Genomic DNA, 17,456 nt, shown 5'->3' on the forward strand with positions numbered 1-17,456 from the left:
ACACGTATGGGCTTGATGGTGATAATAGCGAGGCTGATAACAGTAAGACAGTCTAGCTTGCCAAGAGCGCTTGCTATGCGCCAGTCTCTGTGGTGAGCACTTTACCTGTAACTGAGTGAAGCAGCTAGAGTCATGGACCCCAAAGCAAGACTGCCTGGGTCCAAATCCCAGCTCCACCACTTACCACCTCAGTGACTTTTGGCAATTACCCAACATTTCTGTGCCTCAGTGTTCTCATCTGTAAACAAGAATTAAGCGAGTTAGTATACATGAAACACTTAGAACGTGTCTAGCACACAGTATCAACTCTATTATTACAGATGGCTAGACTTATGTTTGTTCAACTTTACGATGTTGCAGAAGTGATATGTGTTCAGTGGACACGGTACTTCAGATTTTGAATTTGGGTCTTTATTCGGGCTAGTGATACAGGGCACAGCAGTGTCTCGTGATGCTGGGCAGTGGCCGTGAGCCTCAGCTCCCAGTCAGCCATGTGTTCTCAGGGTCAACAACAAATACACGCATAACCTGAACCCTTACAGCCATGCTGTTTTTTACTTCCATTCAGTAACTTACATGGGATATTCAACACTTCATTATAAATAGGCTTTGTGTCAGATGATCTTGCCCAACTGTAGGCTAATGCAAGTGTTCTGAGTGCGTTCAAGGTGGGCTATATTGTTCGGTAGGTTAGGTGTATTAAATTCATTTTTGACTTCCAATATTTTCAACTTACAATGGGTTTATTAGGATATAACCCTATCATAAGTTGAGGGAGATGTCTATGTCCTTTGATTCTCATGATTATCCTATGAAGTATGTACTGTTATTACCGCCATCTTAGAGAAGAGAAAAGTAAGGTCACACTGTGGGTAAGCAGTAGCGTGGGGACTCCAGGCCAGCATTAAAAGCAAAGCTCCTGGGATTCTGTGAACAAAGAGAGGACAAGGAGAAGATATGGGGGGGGGGCGGGGGCGGGAGCAAGGTGGGAGCTGGTGTTGGTATGGCAGAAGAGTGGGTCAGAGGGGTGACAACACGGCCCGAGAAGATAGCCTTTTGTTTCTCTGCTCTCTCCTGCCAGCCTGGCAGCCTCCCAGAGGTACTACTTCGAGGTGCTGCACAAGCAGAATGACGAGGGCACCGATCATGTGGAAGTCGCGGTGAGGGCTCTGCTGCTCCTGCCCTCCTAGCTCAGCTCTGAGCCACTCCTCGCCCCTTGTCCCTTGAACCCTTTTTGAAATCCAGCTACCTCCAGCCCTCTGCATCTGCCCTCTCTCCTCTTCCAGTGGCGACGGAATGACCCTGGAGCCAAGTTCAGCATTATTGACTCCCCTTCCCTGTCCCTCTTCACAAGTGAGTAGGCTCTGCTCCTCGCGTGGACACAGAGGCGAGCTGGCACCAACACGTGGGGCTCAGTCCACAGGGGGCTTCGGTCAGGGGAGGGGTGCAGGCTAAAGCTCAAGATGCTTGGAATGTGGGTGTGAAGGGGGCTCAGAACAAGGAACAGAACTTAAAGGGACCCTAAGGTCAGAGGTCCTTAAGTCTCAGGGGTCAGGGACTCTGAGAACCTGCTGGAAGCTCACTGCGACCTCACCCCAGAAAAATGCCCTTACCCATCCATGCACAATATTTTGTGTACGATTTCAAGGGCATCCAGAGACCATGAGGCTCACTCCAGATGAGAAACCTCTGAGTGAGACAGTTTCCTATTTCACAGATGAGGGAACCATGGTTCTTTGCAAAGCCATGACCAGAGCTAAAGAAACTTTCTCACCTGCTTTAAATTCACAGTAAATGAACTCTTCAGTTGTACTGTGAATTGTTCATGATTTCCTCAGCAAGACTCCTATCTGCAGGCCCCACTGAGAAATCACTGGGCCTGGGTGTAGGAAGAGCAGGCAGGGCCAGAACCCTAAGGGGAGAAGGACAAGCCAAGTGCTGGGAGGAGACTGGGAAGGCAGTGGGAAGTGTGTGAGAGAGAAGGAGGGCAGGATGGGGACAGGCCGGGGAGGCCTGGGTTCCCAGACGGTGATGGGTGGGGGAGGGGAGGCAGTATGGAATGGGCAAGGCAGGTGGGAGGAGGTTGCTGGTGAGTAAAGCAGGAGGCCACAAAGTCAAGGTCAAGGCAGAGGGGCAGGTTGTGAGCTGCTGAATTGGTGCAAGAGGAAGAAGGGAGAGCTAGAATCCATAGATGCAATGTGAGATGAGAAGAAAGAGGCCCATACCAAAGTTTAGGGGAGAAACTAGTGAGATGAGCCAGAGGCACCCAGCCTTGGGTACAGAAGGAGAGCTCTACCTGGGGCTGTAGACAAATGAATCCAGGAGGCAGGGAGCAAGGACAAGCAACCCGTCCCTAGGGCAGTGAGAAAAGGGAAGGAGTAAGCCTGGCCCACTTGGAGATGAGAATACCAGGAGGATGGACCGCCTGGGCGGCTCAGTCGTTTAAGCGTCCGACTCTTGGTTTCAGCTCAGGTCATGATCTCATGGTTTTGTGAGTTCAAGCCCCTAGTTGGGCTCTGTGCTGACAGCATAGAACCTCCTTGGGATTGTCTCTCTCTCCCTCATTTTCTGCCCCTCCTGTGTGTATTCTCTATCTGTCTCTTTCTCTCAAAATTAAAACAAAAGAGAGAAAATACCAGGAGATGATGAGTGAGCTGTGCAGAATGCCGGGGCAGGGGTGGGGGGGGTGCCCTGCCCATGGTGGGGGCATGGCTGACCTGTCTGCGGCAGGGACGACATAGCCTATGTTCAAATTCAGCTTTGCCACTTAATCAGTTGTGTGATCTCTGGCAAATGCTTTAGATTCTCTTTCCCAAAGTTCTTTGTCTATAAAATAGGAATAATTACGAAGTACATAAGTCTTATGGTGCTTATAAAGATTGAATGGTTTGATATTTATAAGATGCTTAGAACGGTGCCTGTTTTGTTATTTAGTAAATGCTATAGATGCATTTGTTAAATAAATGAGGCATACTTACAGTGACAAATTTCCAGCAGAAAGCTGTCTTTTTCCCATATACACTGTGGTATGTGCTAGCCATGGGGCTGGTGGGGTGGCTCTAAGGGAGATCAGTAGCTGAAGCCACAACTTGTGAGGGAGCAGGGCTAACAAGGGAGAGGGATCACGCAGACCCCATACTGCCCCTGGGGGATACAGAAGCCTGCACTCAGCCCCTCAGAGGGGCAGGGGCCTGACTTTGGTTTGCCCCAGGACTCACAGCTGCTTTCTGTTCTTTTCTCCCTGGGCCCAGACGAGACAGTCCTAAGGATGGATGACGTGGGCCACATCCCTCAGACAGCAGCCAGCCATGTAGGGTCCCCAGACACTCTTCCTAGAGATGAGCAGCCCCTTGCAGACATGCTGCGACCGGACCCTCGAGACACCCTCTATCGAGGTAAGGCTTCGGCCGCATTCTTGTCATCCAGTCTGGGGACGGTACTCTGCCAGGTTTAGTGGGAGGCAACTTGGGAGACTTGTCACTTCTAGCACAGTATCCCAAAAGTCAAAGAGTCATTTTTTCCCCTTATGTAGTGTAAAATATAACAAAAAATATATATGTACAATTTTATAATTATACAAATCATTATAGAACCGACATTGTGTAACCACCTCCCAGGACAGGAAATAGAACTAGAGCCCAGAAATCCCCTGTGCATGCCTCCACAATTCCATACGTCATAGTTTCTTAGGGGATCACAACTCTTTGAATCCAGTGAGAGAAATCTGTTCCCACCGAGGTGCTGGAGTTGTCAACTCTTGGGAGAATTTACATTTTTAAAGATGACCAAGTCCCATAACAACTGGGAGGAAATTCAGTTATTGGCACTACACTAGGGTGAGACTTTGTGGCCTCTTGGATGTTTCTAAACCTTTACTGAGGTTAGCCCAGTACAGCAGTCCCAGTACTGTGTTGTACCTTGAACCAGGGACCGTGTCTGAATCCTTGGCCTCCAAGGTGCTCCTTGAATGCACCCACCCCAGAAAGTGGTGCCAGCCTTGGTTTGGCAGCCTCAGCTGATGGACGTGGTCTCTGCCCACTGCTGCCACGAGCAAATACAAAAAGGTGTTTTCTCAGAGCAGAGGCCTTCGGCCCTCCTCCTCAGCCGAGTGCCTTCCTGGCTCTAAGCCAGCCCATTCCAGGCTCCCGTCCCCACCCTCACCCCTCTTCCCTTACTGTCCTCAGTGCCTCTGATTCCCAAGGCTCATCTCCGCCATGTCCTGCCTGATTGTCCCTACAAACCCAGCTACCTGGTGGATGGGCTCCCCCTACAGCGCTACCAGGGACTCCGCTTTGTAAGTCTTGGGGCTGGCCAGTGGGGGCAGGATCCAGAGGGCTTGCTGCCTGTGGCTGAGATGGAGGGGTGCCGGGGCTGACTCTTCCTCCTCCCCATGCCACATGGCAGCAGACGGGATGTCCTCACAGGTCCCTGGGCTGGGAGCACTTGCGTTCCCGGTTGCCTCTCTCACCCATGGGACCACCCTGTAAGGCTCTGCCTTGGGAAGCCCCCACACCAACTCGGCAACAGTGATGACATGAGGTGGGGTGGCCCGATGCTTCCTATATTCTCTGCTCCTTGGGCCATACAGTCCTGCCCGGGTCTGACCTCCTGGGCTATGAGCCAGCAGTAGTTAATAAACTCATAGACAAGGCACTGGGGGAAAGTGAACTGTGGATGGGAGGTTAGCTCTAGAGAGCCTGTAGCCCTAGTAGAAACTGTAGAGGCAGAATGCACACTACTTATCCAGATCTAGAGATGATTAGAAGTCCTCCCCAAGGTCAGAGAATGGGTGAGGTTGAACTGAGATGTTTGTGGGTGACATTGCCTTAAGCTATTTAAGAGGGTCGAAAGCAATGGAATGAATGACAAAAGGGGACTGTGGGACATTGCAGGTAAAGGTTAGAGGTTGTAGGAGAGGATAAGATGGCAGAAGGAGAAGAGGATGGTCCTGGCTGTAGCTGGGGAGAAGGAGCTAAGATAGGAGATGAGGTATGTATGCACCAGGAAGCTTGAATCGGGACTTATGCTTGGTCCAGAGAGCCCAGGAGAGGAGGCCTAAAGAGTGGAATGGAATCCCGGTCTGCATAACAAATTCAGAGCTCAGAGCAGCCCTTCTTCCCCTCACCAGTCCCTAGGAGCCCTAGGTGGTCCTGGCCAGGGGCAGGCTTAATCCTGGTTAGCTGATTTCTTACCAGGATCCTGGGCTCTTATTCCTGCTGCTTCTTTCTCTGCCTCCAGGTTCATCTGTCCTTCGTTTACCCCAATGACTACACCCGCTTGAGCCACATGGAGACCCACAATAAATGCTTCTACCAGGAAAACTCATACTACCAGGACAGGTGAGTGACACTGAATGGAGTAAGGAAATGACCTTATGGATGGGTTCTGCAAAAGCCAGTAGAGCTTCATGGACCAGAGGGGACACAAATGTTCTTCCAGGCCAAGGAGACTTGGGCCTTCCTGGGCGCGCCACACACTCACACACACACACACTCTCTTGCCCAGCCTCCTTCCTGCACCCTAGTCCCGGGCATGACTCCATATTGCTGCGGGGGCTTCAGGCAGAGCCTCACTCACGAGCCTGCAGGGCACCGGGGGCCAGTCTACCTCTGCCTTCCTCCTACAGGTTCAGCTTTCAGGAGTACATCAAGATGGACCAGCCTGAGAAGCAGAAGCTGGAGCAGCCAGGTACAGAGTGACAGCTGAGGCTTCCAGGTCAGGCCGGGAGGGGTGACCATGGTCTGTTTCTAGGGGAAGTTCAGACCATGCCAGCCCTGCCCCTGAGGAGCTTAAAATCCAAACCACACAGCACAGCCCCTCCTCCAACCCAAAGGAGTAGAGAGTGGTACTCCTACCTTCTCCATACCAGTAGAAAATGACACTGTTTTTAACAGCATGCTGCAGTCAGCTTGAGGAGATTTAGAGCCCTGGAGGAGATTCCTTGGACTGCTTGAGGGCATCGCTGTCCCTGGCACCTCACTGGAGAAGTCTGCTATAAAGAAGCACTGTCTCCCTGTGGCCCTCCTTCCTGAGGGATTAGGGCACGTCCAGGACCATTTGTTGGGTCCTACAAGTGTCAGGCACCTGCTAGGCACCTTGTGTATTTTATGTCACTCCATCTTCACAACAACCCTATGGAAGATGGGCTATTATTCCCTTTACACGAAGGAAGAAATGAGTTAGTTGAGGTTGGTAACTCACCCCAGGTCACACAATAAATAAGTGAGTGAATAGCAGAGCCCAGATGCCGTCCCCATCTGAAACTCCTTGGTGTGTTATACAGATGATCAATAGCTATCTTGTATATCTCGTTTGGGAAAGGTTAGCAACTCCAATGTGAGGAATGGTTGTTATTAATGACAGGTTTCAAGGAAGGCCTTCTAGAAGAATCCCAATATGGAGAAGCAGTGGAGGAGACCCTTGACTCCAATGACCAGAATGCCAGGATGCCAGAGGGAAAACCAGTGCCCACCTTCACCCCTGGGCAGGATGTCACTGACTACCGCCTCCGAAGCCTGCGGAAACTCCTGGCTCAGCCCTGGGAGGGTCCACTGGCACCCTTTTCCAAGAGGAACTCCACAGCTCCCTTCCCTGTGAGGACCAGTGATGTCCCAGTCCAGCCCCCAGAGAAGCAGGGCAGAAGACCCAGCCCTGGGCTCAGCCAAGATCCCCCTCCCTCTGAGAAGTGGCCTCCGGGGCATCTGGCAGGGAACCCGCCTCAAGTCAAGGGGCCCAGGCCCACTGGTGACAGCCCCAGGAAGACGCTAGGGCAATCCCAGTGGCTGAATCAAGTTGAGACATACATTGCAGAGCAGAGAAGGGGGGACAGGATGGAGCTTCCAGCCCCCCGGAGGGGTTGGCCCGGGGAGGGAGAGGTGGTGGTAGCTGCAGGCCAGGAAGGACAGGCAGAAGGAGAAGAAGAGGGGGAGGAAGAGGAAGAGGAGGAGGATGTGAGTGAGGTGTTCGAATACATGCCCATGTTTGACCCTGTGGTCAGCTGGGACCAGACCTTCAGTGCTCGGAACCTGGACTTCCAAGCCCTGCGGACTGACTGGATCGATCTGAACTGTAACACGTCTGGCAACCTGCTGCTTCCAGAGCAGGAGGCTCTCGAGGTCACACGCGTCTTCCTGAAGAAGCTCAACCAGAGGAGCCGGGGGTAAGGTAAAGGGCTCTTCTGGGACCGGGGCTGGGGCTCGCGCAGCCAGCTGGCCTGGGGGCAGGGACCTGGGGGCTGTAGCACGGTCCCCTGCGGCAGGCTCCGTGGAAGATCAAGCACCTGGGACCCCCCCGTCCCTGAGAATGAGGTGTACCCGTCAGGTCTTTGTCCCACCATCAGGCAAAACTGAGGCTAAAAGAGACAAGACCCCAGGTATGGGCTACAAGGGCTAGGGCAGCAAGCATGGCCTTACTTCTTTGTTTGTTCATTTGTTCATTTAACCAATCAGCATTCTTTTAATTGAGATAGAATTCACGTACTATTTAATGTACCGTTTTACAGTGTAGTTTTAGAGTGTACAATTTGGTGGTTTTTAGGTATATTCATAATGCTATGCAACCATCACCACTATTATTCCTATCATTTTCATCCCTTGTAAAAGACACTCTGTACCTGTTAGCATGACTTCCGTTTCTCCCTCCTCTCAGTCCCTGGCAACCACTACTCGACTCTCTTCTGCTACAGATTTACCTATAATAGTCATTTCATGTAAATGGAACTGTGTAATATGTGGCCTTTTTTTTCTGGTTTCTTGCACTTAGCTTATTCATATTGTAGAATGTATTGAGTACTTTATTCTTTTGTACAGCTGCATAAGATTCCGCTGCGTGACTATGCCATGGATTGTGTGTCCATTTGTCAGTTGATTGACATTTGGGTTGCTTCCACTGTGGGACTATTATGAATACATTGATGGGCAAATTTTTGTGTCAGCATGTTTTCAGTTCTCTTGGGGATATACCTAGGAGTAGAACTGCTGACTTTTACAGTAACTCTGTTTAACATTTTGAGAAACTGCCAATCTCTTTTCCAAATCAGCTGCACCATTTTTCATTCCCATCAGTGGTTTCAATTTCTCTACATCTTTGTCAACGCTTGTTATCTTCCTTTCTTTAAAATAGCCATTGAGGTGGGGGGCGCCTGGGTAGCTCAGTCGGTTGAGTCACCGACTCTTGATCTTGGCTCATGTGTTGGTCTCACGGTTTGTGGGATTGAGCCACGCATTAGGCTTTGCCATTCTCTCTCTCTCTCTCTCTCTCCCTCTCTCTCTGTCCCTCCCCTGCTTGTGTGCTCTGTCTCTCTCAAAATAAATAAATAGGGGCGACTGTGTGGCTCAGTCGGTTAAGTATCCAACTTTGGCCCAGGTCATAATCTCACAGCTTGTGAGTTTGAGCCCCGCCTCAGGCTCTATGCTGACAGCTCAGAGCCTGTAGCCTGATTTGGATTCTGTGTCTCTGTCTCTCTCTGCCCCTCCCCTGCTCGCTCTCTGTCTCTCTCACTCTCTTTCAAAAATAAACATTTTAATTAAGAAATTAATTCATTAACCATCCTAAAGTGTGTGAAATGGTATCGCTTTATGGTTTGGATTTGCATTTCCCTAGTGACTAATGATATTGAGCCAACCAATCAACATTTATCTGATAATCCATGTGTCTTATGTACTCTGAGCAGAGTATTTTATTAATGAGGGTCAGTTTCTGAAGGACACACATTCACCTTACATACTTAGGATCTTAGAGCTATAACAGACTTTAGAGATCATCCAAGGTCAATTAGGTACATTTTTAAAGATGGAGGCAGTGAACACTAGAGATTAAGCATCTGGTGTAAGTTTGTTCTTTCTTTCTCTCTGTCCCTCTCTTTCTTTCTTTTCTTATTTCTTAAGTTCTACACCCAACCTGGGCCTTGAACTCATGACCCTGAGATCGAGTTGCATGCTCTACTAGCACCCCCTGGTATAAGCATCTTAGCCAAAGGCATCGCCAGGACAAAAACCAGGGTCTCCTGACCACTGGCCTTACAGGCTTCTACCACACCATGTTACCCCCACAGTAGGGGAAGGAATTACTCAAGCTGCCTGCCCTTTCTGCCACAGGAAGTACCAACTGCAGCGAATTGTGAACGTGGAGAAGCGCCAGGACCAGCTACGTGGAGGCCGCTACCTCCTGGAGCTTGAGCTGCTGGAACAAGGCCAGCGCCCAGTGCGGCTCTCCGAGTATGTGTCTACACGAGGCTGGCAGGGCATCGATCCAGCTGGTGGGGAAGAGGTCGAGGCCCGGAACCTGCAGGGCCTGGTTTGGGGCTCACACAACCGCCGGAGACATGTCTTGAATGTCCGGGCCCCAGAGCCCAAGCTGTGTTGGCCCCAGGGCTTCTCCTGGAATCACCGAGCTGTGGTCCACTTCGTTGTGCCTGGTGAGCCTCAAGCAGAGCCCGGCCATTATCAGCAGAGTGGGGATCCTAAAAGTAACCGTGAGCACCCAGGTCTCTGCTCACTGATTTGATCTCATAAGAACCTGTGGGAGAGGCCACCTTACAGTTGAGGACCCAAGATCACGTGACTGAGTGTTGGCGTTGGAAAAGATGCTGACTCTCGGGCCAGTTGCTCTCCTATTATAACAGGTTTTGGGGTTGGGTGCAATCATGGCCAGAGTGTTGTACTGGGGTTTGCAACTACTCTGGGGAATAAGACATAGAGGGGGTTACCTGGTTTTTATAGTGGAAAAGGGGAGCACGTAACAGACATGTGTAACTGTGGGCTAGGGTGATAATAGGATGGGCAGATAACAGTGAGACAGCATGATCGGGTGACTAGGAGAGCTGAGGACAAGCCCCGTCCAAGGCTTTCCCATGGGGCCCTGCCTGGAGGCTCTGTAGGCAGCAGGGTATAGAGCCCCCTTTCACCGGTGAGCTCTCCCTCCACCTTCCGCCTCCCTGCTGCATTGCGGGTGGGTTCCATAGTTGTATTACCCCTAAGCGGAGGTCTGATAGGGTCCTGACTCATGTAGGAGCTGGCAGTGGGGATGCCTTTCTTTGCATTATCGCTTCTTTCTCTCTGTTGCCCACCATGGCAGTAAAGAACCAGGCGCGTTGGGTACAGCAATTCATTGGAGACATGGAAAAGCTGTTGCAGGTCACCGGTGACCCACACTTCAATATCATCATCACGGACTATAGCAGTGGGGACATGGACGTCGAGATGGCCCTAAAGAGGTCCAAGCTGCGGAGGTGAGGAGGTTCCCTGGCCAGCACACGGCCTTAGCCACCTGCTTTCTGAAGTCTCAGGACTGCTGGGTCCTAGGCAGAGCCCGAAGTCCCACCTGGCTTTCCTGAGTCCCAGTCTCTGGCTTTCTCCAGAGGACTCACCTGCCCATAATCCCATCCCAGGAGCACGCATCATCCCTCCTCCATGCCTGCTGGCTTCCTCCAGGGACCATCGCTGCTGAGCCCTGATACTCTGCCCTTCCCTCCTCTCTTCTCCCTGCAGCTACCAGTACATGAAGCTAAGTGGAAACTTTGAGCGTTCAGCTGGGCTTCAGGCTGGCATAGACCTGGTGAAGGTAATAACCTGGGAGGGGCTCTGGAGACGTGGTTACAGATTGGTTAAGAGGAGGAGACATTTGGGATACGTGCGGTAGTCAGCTCCTCACAGCGGGAGGGAATGAGGACACGGACGTTCCACTCTGCTATGGGGCAGGGCCAGTGCCAGGGTGGGACTGAACAAATGACACTGGAGCATTTGTCCTGAGTCCTTGCAGTTCGTACATTGTGGAGGGAAGGCATCAGAACTCATTCTCTGACTCTGAGAACTGCACTCTGGTACCCAGTACTATGGAAATCTGCCCAACAGTTTGTATTATGGAAATTTGTCCATTATTCAAATGGGAAGGACCTAAGGATCGTTTTAGGGAGTGGCCTGACCTCTGAGCCCTGGTCCGTAGGGTCTACTGACCCTCCCCAATTTGTCCCCAGGACCCACACAGCATCATCTTCCTATGTGACCTCCACATCCACTTCCCAGCTGGAATCATCGATACCATCCGGAAGCACTGTGTAGAGGGCAAGATGGCCTTTGCCCCCATGGTGATGAGGCTGCACTGCGGGGCCACCCCCCAGTGGCCTGAGGGTGAGCTCTGCCCTGGGCTGGGGAGGGTAGGAAAGTCCTCTCTGGCCTTGGTTCTTCATCCCAGAGCTGGAAACAACCATGTCAACCATGCCATGACAGCATCCCCACCCCCTGCCTGCTGCTTCTGCCCATTGGATGGTCCACCAGAGAGGTGCCTGAGGGCTGTGCTCATGGCCACAGCAGCGGCAACGATGAACATTTCCTCCCCATCTTCCTTTCTCCCTTCACCAGACGTTTACTGTGTGCCAGACTCTATGCCCTGTGCAGATGGAAAAAAAATGGAAAGACAGGCTCCCTGCCTCTGGAGAGGGAAACAAATAAGGAAGGTGCACTGGGCTGTGCCTCTAGTGACTGCTGCTATCAGATCCTGTTGTAGAGCCCATGGTCCTTCCCTTTTAGGACCGCTGCTTCCATTGGCCCCTGAACGTTAGCGTCGGGGGGCTTCCCCCCAGAACAGGCAAGGGACTTGTTCAAACGAGACAGCTTTCAGCCTCAGGCACCCCATCCTCTGTCTTTCAGAGAAGGCTCTGGGAATGCAGCCTAGAGGCCTTCATTGCTTCCTCCTGGCCCCTGGCTCATCTCACCGGGGGATTCTTGTCTGTTCACAGGCTACTGGGAGGTGAATGGGTTTGGACTGCTCGGCATCTACAAGTCAGACCTGGACAGAATCGGGGGCATGAACACCAAGGAGTTCCGAGATCGCTGGGGTGGGGAAGACTGGGAGCTGCTGGACAGGTGACTGGGAAAGGAGGGCATCTGAGGGACGTGCTTGGATCCCATCCCATCAGGTGCTCTGGGGAGGGAATAGGGCTAGACGGATGGTGTCCCGGCCCCCTGGGCTGCAGACTCCTGATATGCAGGTAAAGAGCACTGTACTCAAAGGAAGCCCCACCACTTACTGGGGGTCACATTACCTGCCTGGCCGAGACTCAGTTCTGTATGTATTAGAAGGGGGATGATACCGCCTCTGCCTGTGTCACAGGGTTGGCATGGAAATTAAAGCACATGGTATGCTGTCAGGGTAAAGCACAGCAAGGTGCTGTGGGAGAATATGGCTGCATTCTCCCGAATTGGAGCTCTCTTCCCCTCTGCCATTGCCTGGCTGGGAAGGCTGAGGCTGTGGGAATCGATAAGAGAGAACAGGTGAAGGGGCAGGAAAGACTTTGGGGCCGACAAAAGAGGCAGTGTGGATCATTAAAGGGCAGCAAGATATCCAGGAGGTCCTGGTCCCTGGAAGCCCTGGGAGAAGGGAGTTTCAGGGAGGAGGAAAGAGTGGAAAGAAGGAGAAAGAAGAACCCCAGACAAGCTGCAGCCTTGGCAAGCGGGCGAGAAGAGGGTGCTGAAGCAGGAGCAGGCAGGCGGGGACCCCAAGTTGCAGGGGATCGTGGAGCGTGCTGGTGGTGAGGGAGTGGAGGCTGTATCAGTATGAGATTCCTCTGTCAAGAAATTTGCTTTAAAAAGAAAGAAAGAAAGAAAGAAAGAAAGAAAGAAAGAAAGAAAGAGAAAGAAAGAAAGAAATTTGTTGCCAAGAGAGGCTACTAGCCCAGTAGCTTAGTAGAGCATGCGGCTCTCGATCTCAGGGTTGTGAGTTCAGTCCCCATGTTGGGGGTAGAGATTATTTAATCAGTAAAAGTTTAAAAAGGAAGGAAAGAAATTTGTTGCCAAGGGAAGGGGAGGAAAAGAGGATGATACCTTGAGGTTTGGGCTGAAGGGGCAGAGGAGGGAAAGGGGAGACAGCAAAGAAAGAAGGGACCAGTGTCTAGAGGATGTCACAAAGTCAGGAGCCCTGGAAGGGTGGGGACACTTCTAAGAGACAGCCAGCCATCACTGGAGGCCTGTATTTGGCAGGTGATTTACATCAGTCCCTTGTTTGTTTGACCCCAAGCTTCTGTGAGGGGGTGTGGTTATCTCCATTTTCCAAACAAGAAAACAGCTTGAGGAGAAGTTAGTACCTGTCCCAAATCCCACAGCTAGGGAGTGTCTGAGGCTTAAAACTGGGTCTGTGTATGTTTTTTTTCCCTCGAGGGAGAGAAGAAAAGGGACATATGCTGTATATACAGAAGTTGCAAAGGAGGTAGTTTGAGGGAGCTCATATTAGATAACCCAGCTCTCACAAAACTAGGCCAAAGCAGATCCCAAAGTGGATGGAAGCCTAGTCTAGCAGTTACCTCCACCCTTGATCTCCCTGCCGGGCTGGGCAGATGCAGACTTCAGTACAGCCTTGCAGGAAGGCCAGTCTCTCTGTGAGAGGGACCCCATGGGCTAAGCATATAGAAAAGCAATGGGGGAATCTGCTCCCTCTGCCTCCATCACATACATAATGTGTCCCCTGTAGGCTGAGCTCCTGGTGGTGGGCACGGGGTATGTGCCAGGAGCTGTACTGAGCCCTTCTTCCCATCAGCTCTAGCCTTTACCACCAGCCTCCAATATGTGTGCGTGTGTGTGTGTGTGTGTGTGTGTGTGTATGTGTGTATATATGTATTGTATTTATCAGAAAAAAACTTGCACAATATGAAATTGTGTTGTTCAAGAGTTGAGTGTATATTCTCCTCTTTTTCTCTAATGTTTATTAATTTATTTTTGAGAGAGAGAAAGAGCGCAAGCAGGGGAGGGGTAGAGAGAGAGAGAGAGAGGGAGACAGAATCCAAAGCAGGCTCCAGGCTCTGAGTTGTCAGCTCAGAGCCCGACGTGGGGCTCGAACTCACAAACCATGAGATCATGACCTGAGCCAAGGTCGGACACTAACGGATTGAGCCACCCAGGTGCCTCATCATCCTCCTCTTTCTAGAGATTGGCAAACTGGGACTCTGGAAGGTGACGGGTTCACGGGCTTTCCATAGTAAGGAGCTGGAATTCAAACCCAGGCTGCCTGGCTCCAAAGCCTGTGCTGTGTGCATGCCCTGTGGGGAGTAAACAGAGGGAGACAGAGACAGGGTCTGACATAGATGTATAGATGCGGGAGGGCGGGATCTTCAGGGGCCTGGGCCTCTCCCCAGCTGCCTCTTGCGCTTCTGTTGCTCATCCTGCCCCTCCCCTACTCAGGATCCTCCAAGCAGGCCTGGAAGTGGAACGTCTCTCCCTCAGGAATTTCTTCCATTACTTCCATTCCAAGCGAGGCATGTGGAACCGCCGCCAGATGAAGATGCCATGATCCCGAAGGGTGGCCCACTGGACTGACTGCTTCCTGCTCCTTGACTTGTGCTCGCTCCCCAATGCCCCTACTCACTGTTGAGAAGGAGAGGGAAAGGGAGCGGAAGCCATGGCCGGGCCCCAAGAGGCCTCAGAGCTAACACCCTCACTCCCCCGAGAGCTGTCGCCTCACACAGACAGCTGCTGAGGCCTGTCTCTCTACCCTCGGGGCCTCTGAAGGGAGGACCTTGAGAGAGGGACCAGGAGGGGCCGTGCACTCAGTTGACAGAGATGGACCGGCTCCCGGGGAAGGCAGCACAGTTAAGGAAGGAAAGACCTGTTGGAGCAATGCCAACCTATCTGTGAGGTGCATTCCAGCATCCACCCATGCTCCTCCCAGGGAGTAGTGACCGTGCCCTGGAAACTCTTCTCTTGGACATACTTCATTGGGGTTTTTATTTTTCTAACAGAAAACCAAAACTAACTGTCCAGACCCAGCACTGACTGTGAGAGAGGGATGGAGTCGTGCATTTAGGGTACATTCCCCACTTGCATACCTCAGACCCACTCCTGTGTAGCGATGTGTCCCTTGGTCCTTGACCTGGCAGCTGATTTATAACCAGAGGAGTTCTCAGCTCTACCCCAGGCTCGTGCCTTCCAGAGACACGCACATCTCTCCCAGGTAGCCACTGAACAGCTGGCCACCGATTAGGGCATTAACCTTACCCCCCAGGCGGTGCTAACTTCAGACTGACAAGAACACAGAAGTGGCATCATCCTCACGGTGCCCCAGCGGGGTTGGGAGACTGAGAACCAGTGGACAGCGGGTTTTTATTCCTCAGCATCTGGCATATAGGCCGTGCAGGACGGGCAAGGTGGGTGGAGAAGGCAGGAAGAGAAGCCCCTTTCCCGACCCGCCTGTAAGCATAAGCCTTGGGGAGACCATGAAGCAGAGAGGAAAAAGGATGGGAATGTAAGCCGTGGACTCAGATGCGAAGAGGAGGTGGGCATCCAGCAGGACGGGAGGAAAAGGAAGTGGAAATCCTGAGTCCCCACAGCTCTGCTCCCCCATAGCCTTGCCCTCCTGCAGGGGGATCCCCAGCCCCAGCCTTGCTTGGAAGAAGAGGAAGGGGTGTGGGCAAGACAGAGGAACAGGGATCAGGGTAGTAAGGGGCAAGGGGTTGGGGGAGGTAAGGGCATCGCCCTGTGATCTCTTCCCGAGTTGGAGGGGAGTGGGGCCCAGAGGAACCGAAAAGTGAAGCGACCCTTTCTGGCACCTGATGATCACACACTTCTCTTGCACTAAAAATCCCCTGGGGCCTTTGGGGCTGGGTTTTTTTTTTTTTTTTTTTTTTTTTGCCGCCGCCGCTGCTGCCTCTGCCGCTGCTGCTGAATTGACGAACGGTGTGTGGGTGTGTCGGACACTTGCTGTGGAACTTCAGCGTCTGCTTAGGGAGGGGAACGCAGAGCTCGCCGCTGCTGGGAGGAAGCACTCCTAGCTGGTGCAACAGGGCCCAGGATGCCAGTCAGCGGAGCCCCACAGAGCTGTGCTGTGATAGAATCCAAGTCACAGCATTTGGAGTTGCAGGGTCTACCCGGTGAGCCTTGCATTCACCAAGGGCACATGCTTGGCATCTAGGAGATTGGGGCCCGTTGAGAACCTTCTGGAGGTTGAAGAGAATTCCCTGCCCCTCTCTAAGAAATCAGGAAGGACAAAGAGTTTCCAATTAATAGGCTGTGGCTGTTGGATGCCATAGCTGCCCCCTGGGCTATGGCTTTTCTCAGAGTCTGCTCAGGCTTACTGCCTTTGGGAAAGGACTTCAGGGAGTCAGTGAGAGCTATGGTTGGCTGGCTGGGGTGCCAGCTTTCTCTCTGGGGCCAGGGTCACCCTTGGGCATGGCACTGGAAGGCCTGAGCCAACCCAAAGAGCTCTCCAACTTCCATTCTTTTGATGACGGGAGCGAGCCTAGCCTCCTAGGCCCTGCTCGCACACCTCTCTGACCCTGGCCAGTGCCTTGTGTTTGACTTTGTTACCTCCACACCATCTGCCTTAAGGGGGAGGGCCTGGTAGGCCCCTGTTCTGTAGGGAAATGTGTCGGGTGGGGGGAGGGAGTGGGATGGGGGGAAGGAAATTGTTAAATACAGCATCTTCTTAGAAAACAAAGTGGCTCGTGTGTTTTTCCCCTTGCCCATCAAGATGGGAGAGGGGTGGGCTAAGAGGCCCGGGGTTCACGTCTCTGTCCCTTAGTAGTCAGGCCTCTGATGGATGTGCCAAGGACCCTCCACACCACCCTCCATCCTTTACCATTAGTTGGGTGCCTGCTGTGTGGGGAACTGCATGGTTTACTCTGGAAGGGGCCAGCACTCTTCCTGCCTGCAGAGTTCACGGTCTGATAGCAGACTGGGCATTTTCTGCTCAGCAGATTTGTGGAGATTGTGGTTTCAGTGGGGAAACGCTGATGGACACCCTGGGTGAAGAAGGCTAGACATAGGGCCAGAATGGTTTGGTCAGCAGCAGAGAGAAGCCAAGATGTGACTTATTTTAAAGTAGCAGACAATCTAAAAATCATTTCTGTTTGAGCTACAGATGCCCTGTTGACATTTTATGGGTGCAAATTTACCTTTCTAGTTCTGTTTTGCATAGGCAAAGATCAAAATGAGTTTGTATGCCTTAAGTACCTGCCTAAGAGAAAGTGCTAATTTGAAAGCTATGATAGGTTTATAACAAGTTCTCAAAAAGGATTGCGCATACATGGATCAATCCAGAATTGACTAATCTGCCACTGATGTAGCAGATGGTAATTAGCCCAAGGCAGGCGGGCCCAGGAAATTTGACTCAGCAGAACCCAGAGAAGAGGGAGTGATTTAAAAGATTTTTCTCCCTCCGAACTTAGGTTTGCTCCTTCAAGCTCTTTCCAGATGCTGGAGAGGGCATCCAGAGACCAGCCCAATGCATAAAGACTGACTCATAGTGGATTTGCAGAAAAATTTATAGATATAAATCATTCCATTTTACAGAAAGGGAAAACTGAGGCCTGGAGCAGAGGAAATGGATGGGGCAGAGGGGAAGGAATGAGGTGGAGTAAGAACCAGAGTCCTGAAGCTAGGCGGGCTTGACCTTAGATAGACATGTCTTAGATTCTGGAGATGCTACTAGAAAGACTGGCAGTACCCCAGTCTGAGTTCAGGACTCCAGACCAA

At 51.8% G+C, this 17,456-nt stretch overlaps 1 protein-coding gene across 2 annotated transcripts in view; it reads left to right on the forward strand.

Moving 5' to 3' along the window:
• Positions 1-17,456, forward strand: part of B4GALNT3 (beta-1,4-N-acetyl-galactosaminyltransferase 3) — a 139,191-nt gene that overhangs the window by 84,445 nt on the left and 37,290 nt on the right. Inside the window, exons 8-20 of one of the 2 annotated variants that reach the window (XM_019464920.2) lie at positions 1,082-1,160; positions 1,287-1,353; positions 3,252-3,395; positions 4,185-4,294; positions 5,239-5,339; positions 5,627-5,688; positions 6,364-7,159; positions 9,096-9,415; positions 10,075-10,228; positions 10,488-10,560; positions 10,973-11,126; positions 11,735-11,861; positions 14,169-15,615. In XM_019464920.2, the coding sequence (XP_019320465.2) occupies positions 1,082-1,160; positions 1,287-1,353; positions 3,252-3,395; positions 4,185-4,294; positions 5,239-5,339; positions 5,627-5,688; positions 6,364-7,159; positions 9,096-9,415; positions 10,075-10,228; positions 10,488-10,560; positions 10,973-11,126; positions 11,735-11,861; positions 14,169-14,277 (2,296 nt within the window). In that variant the 3' untranslated portion in view covers positions 14,278-15,615. Of the gene's footprint in view, positions 1-1,081; positions 1,161-1,286; positions 1,354-3,251; positions 3,396-4,184; positions 4,295-5,238; positions 5,340-5,626; positions 5,689-6,363; positions 7,160-9,095; positions 9,416-10,074; positions 10,229-10,487; positions 10,561-10,972; positions 11,127-11,734; positions 11,862-14,168; positions 15,616-17,456 lie in introns of those variants that run through there. The other variant, XM_019464918.2, reaches the window with a different exon arrangement.

Source organism: Panthera pardus, unplaced genomic scaffold (assembly GCF_024362965.1).
Source record: "Panthera pardus isolate Hobbes unplaced genomic scaffold, ASM2436296v1 HiC_scaffold_6, whole genome shotgun sequence".
In the NCBI taxonomy this organism is placed as follows: domain Eukaryota; kingdom Metazoa; phylum Chordata; class Mammalia; order Carnivora; family Felidae; genus Panthera; species Panthera pardus.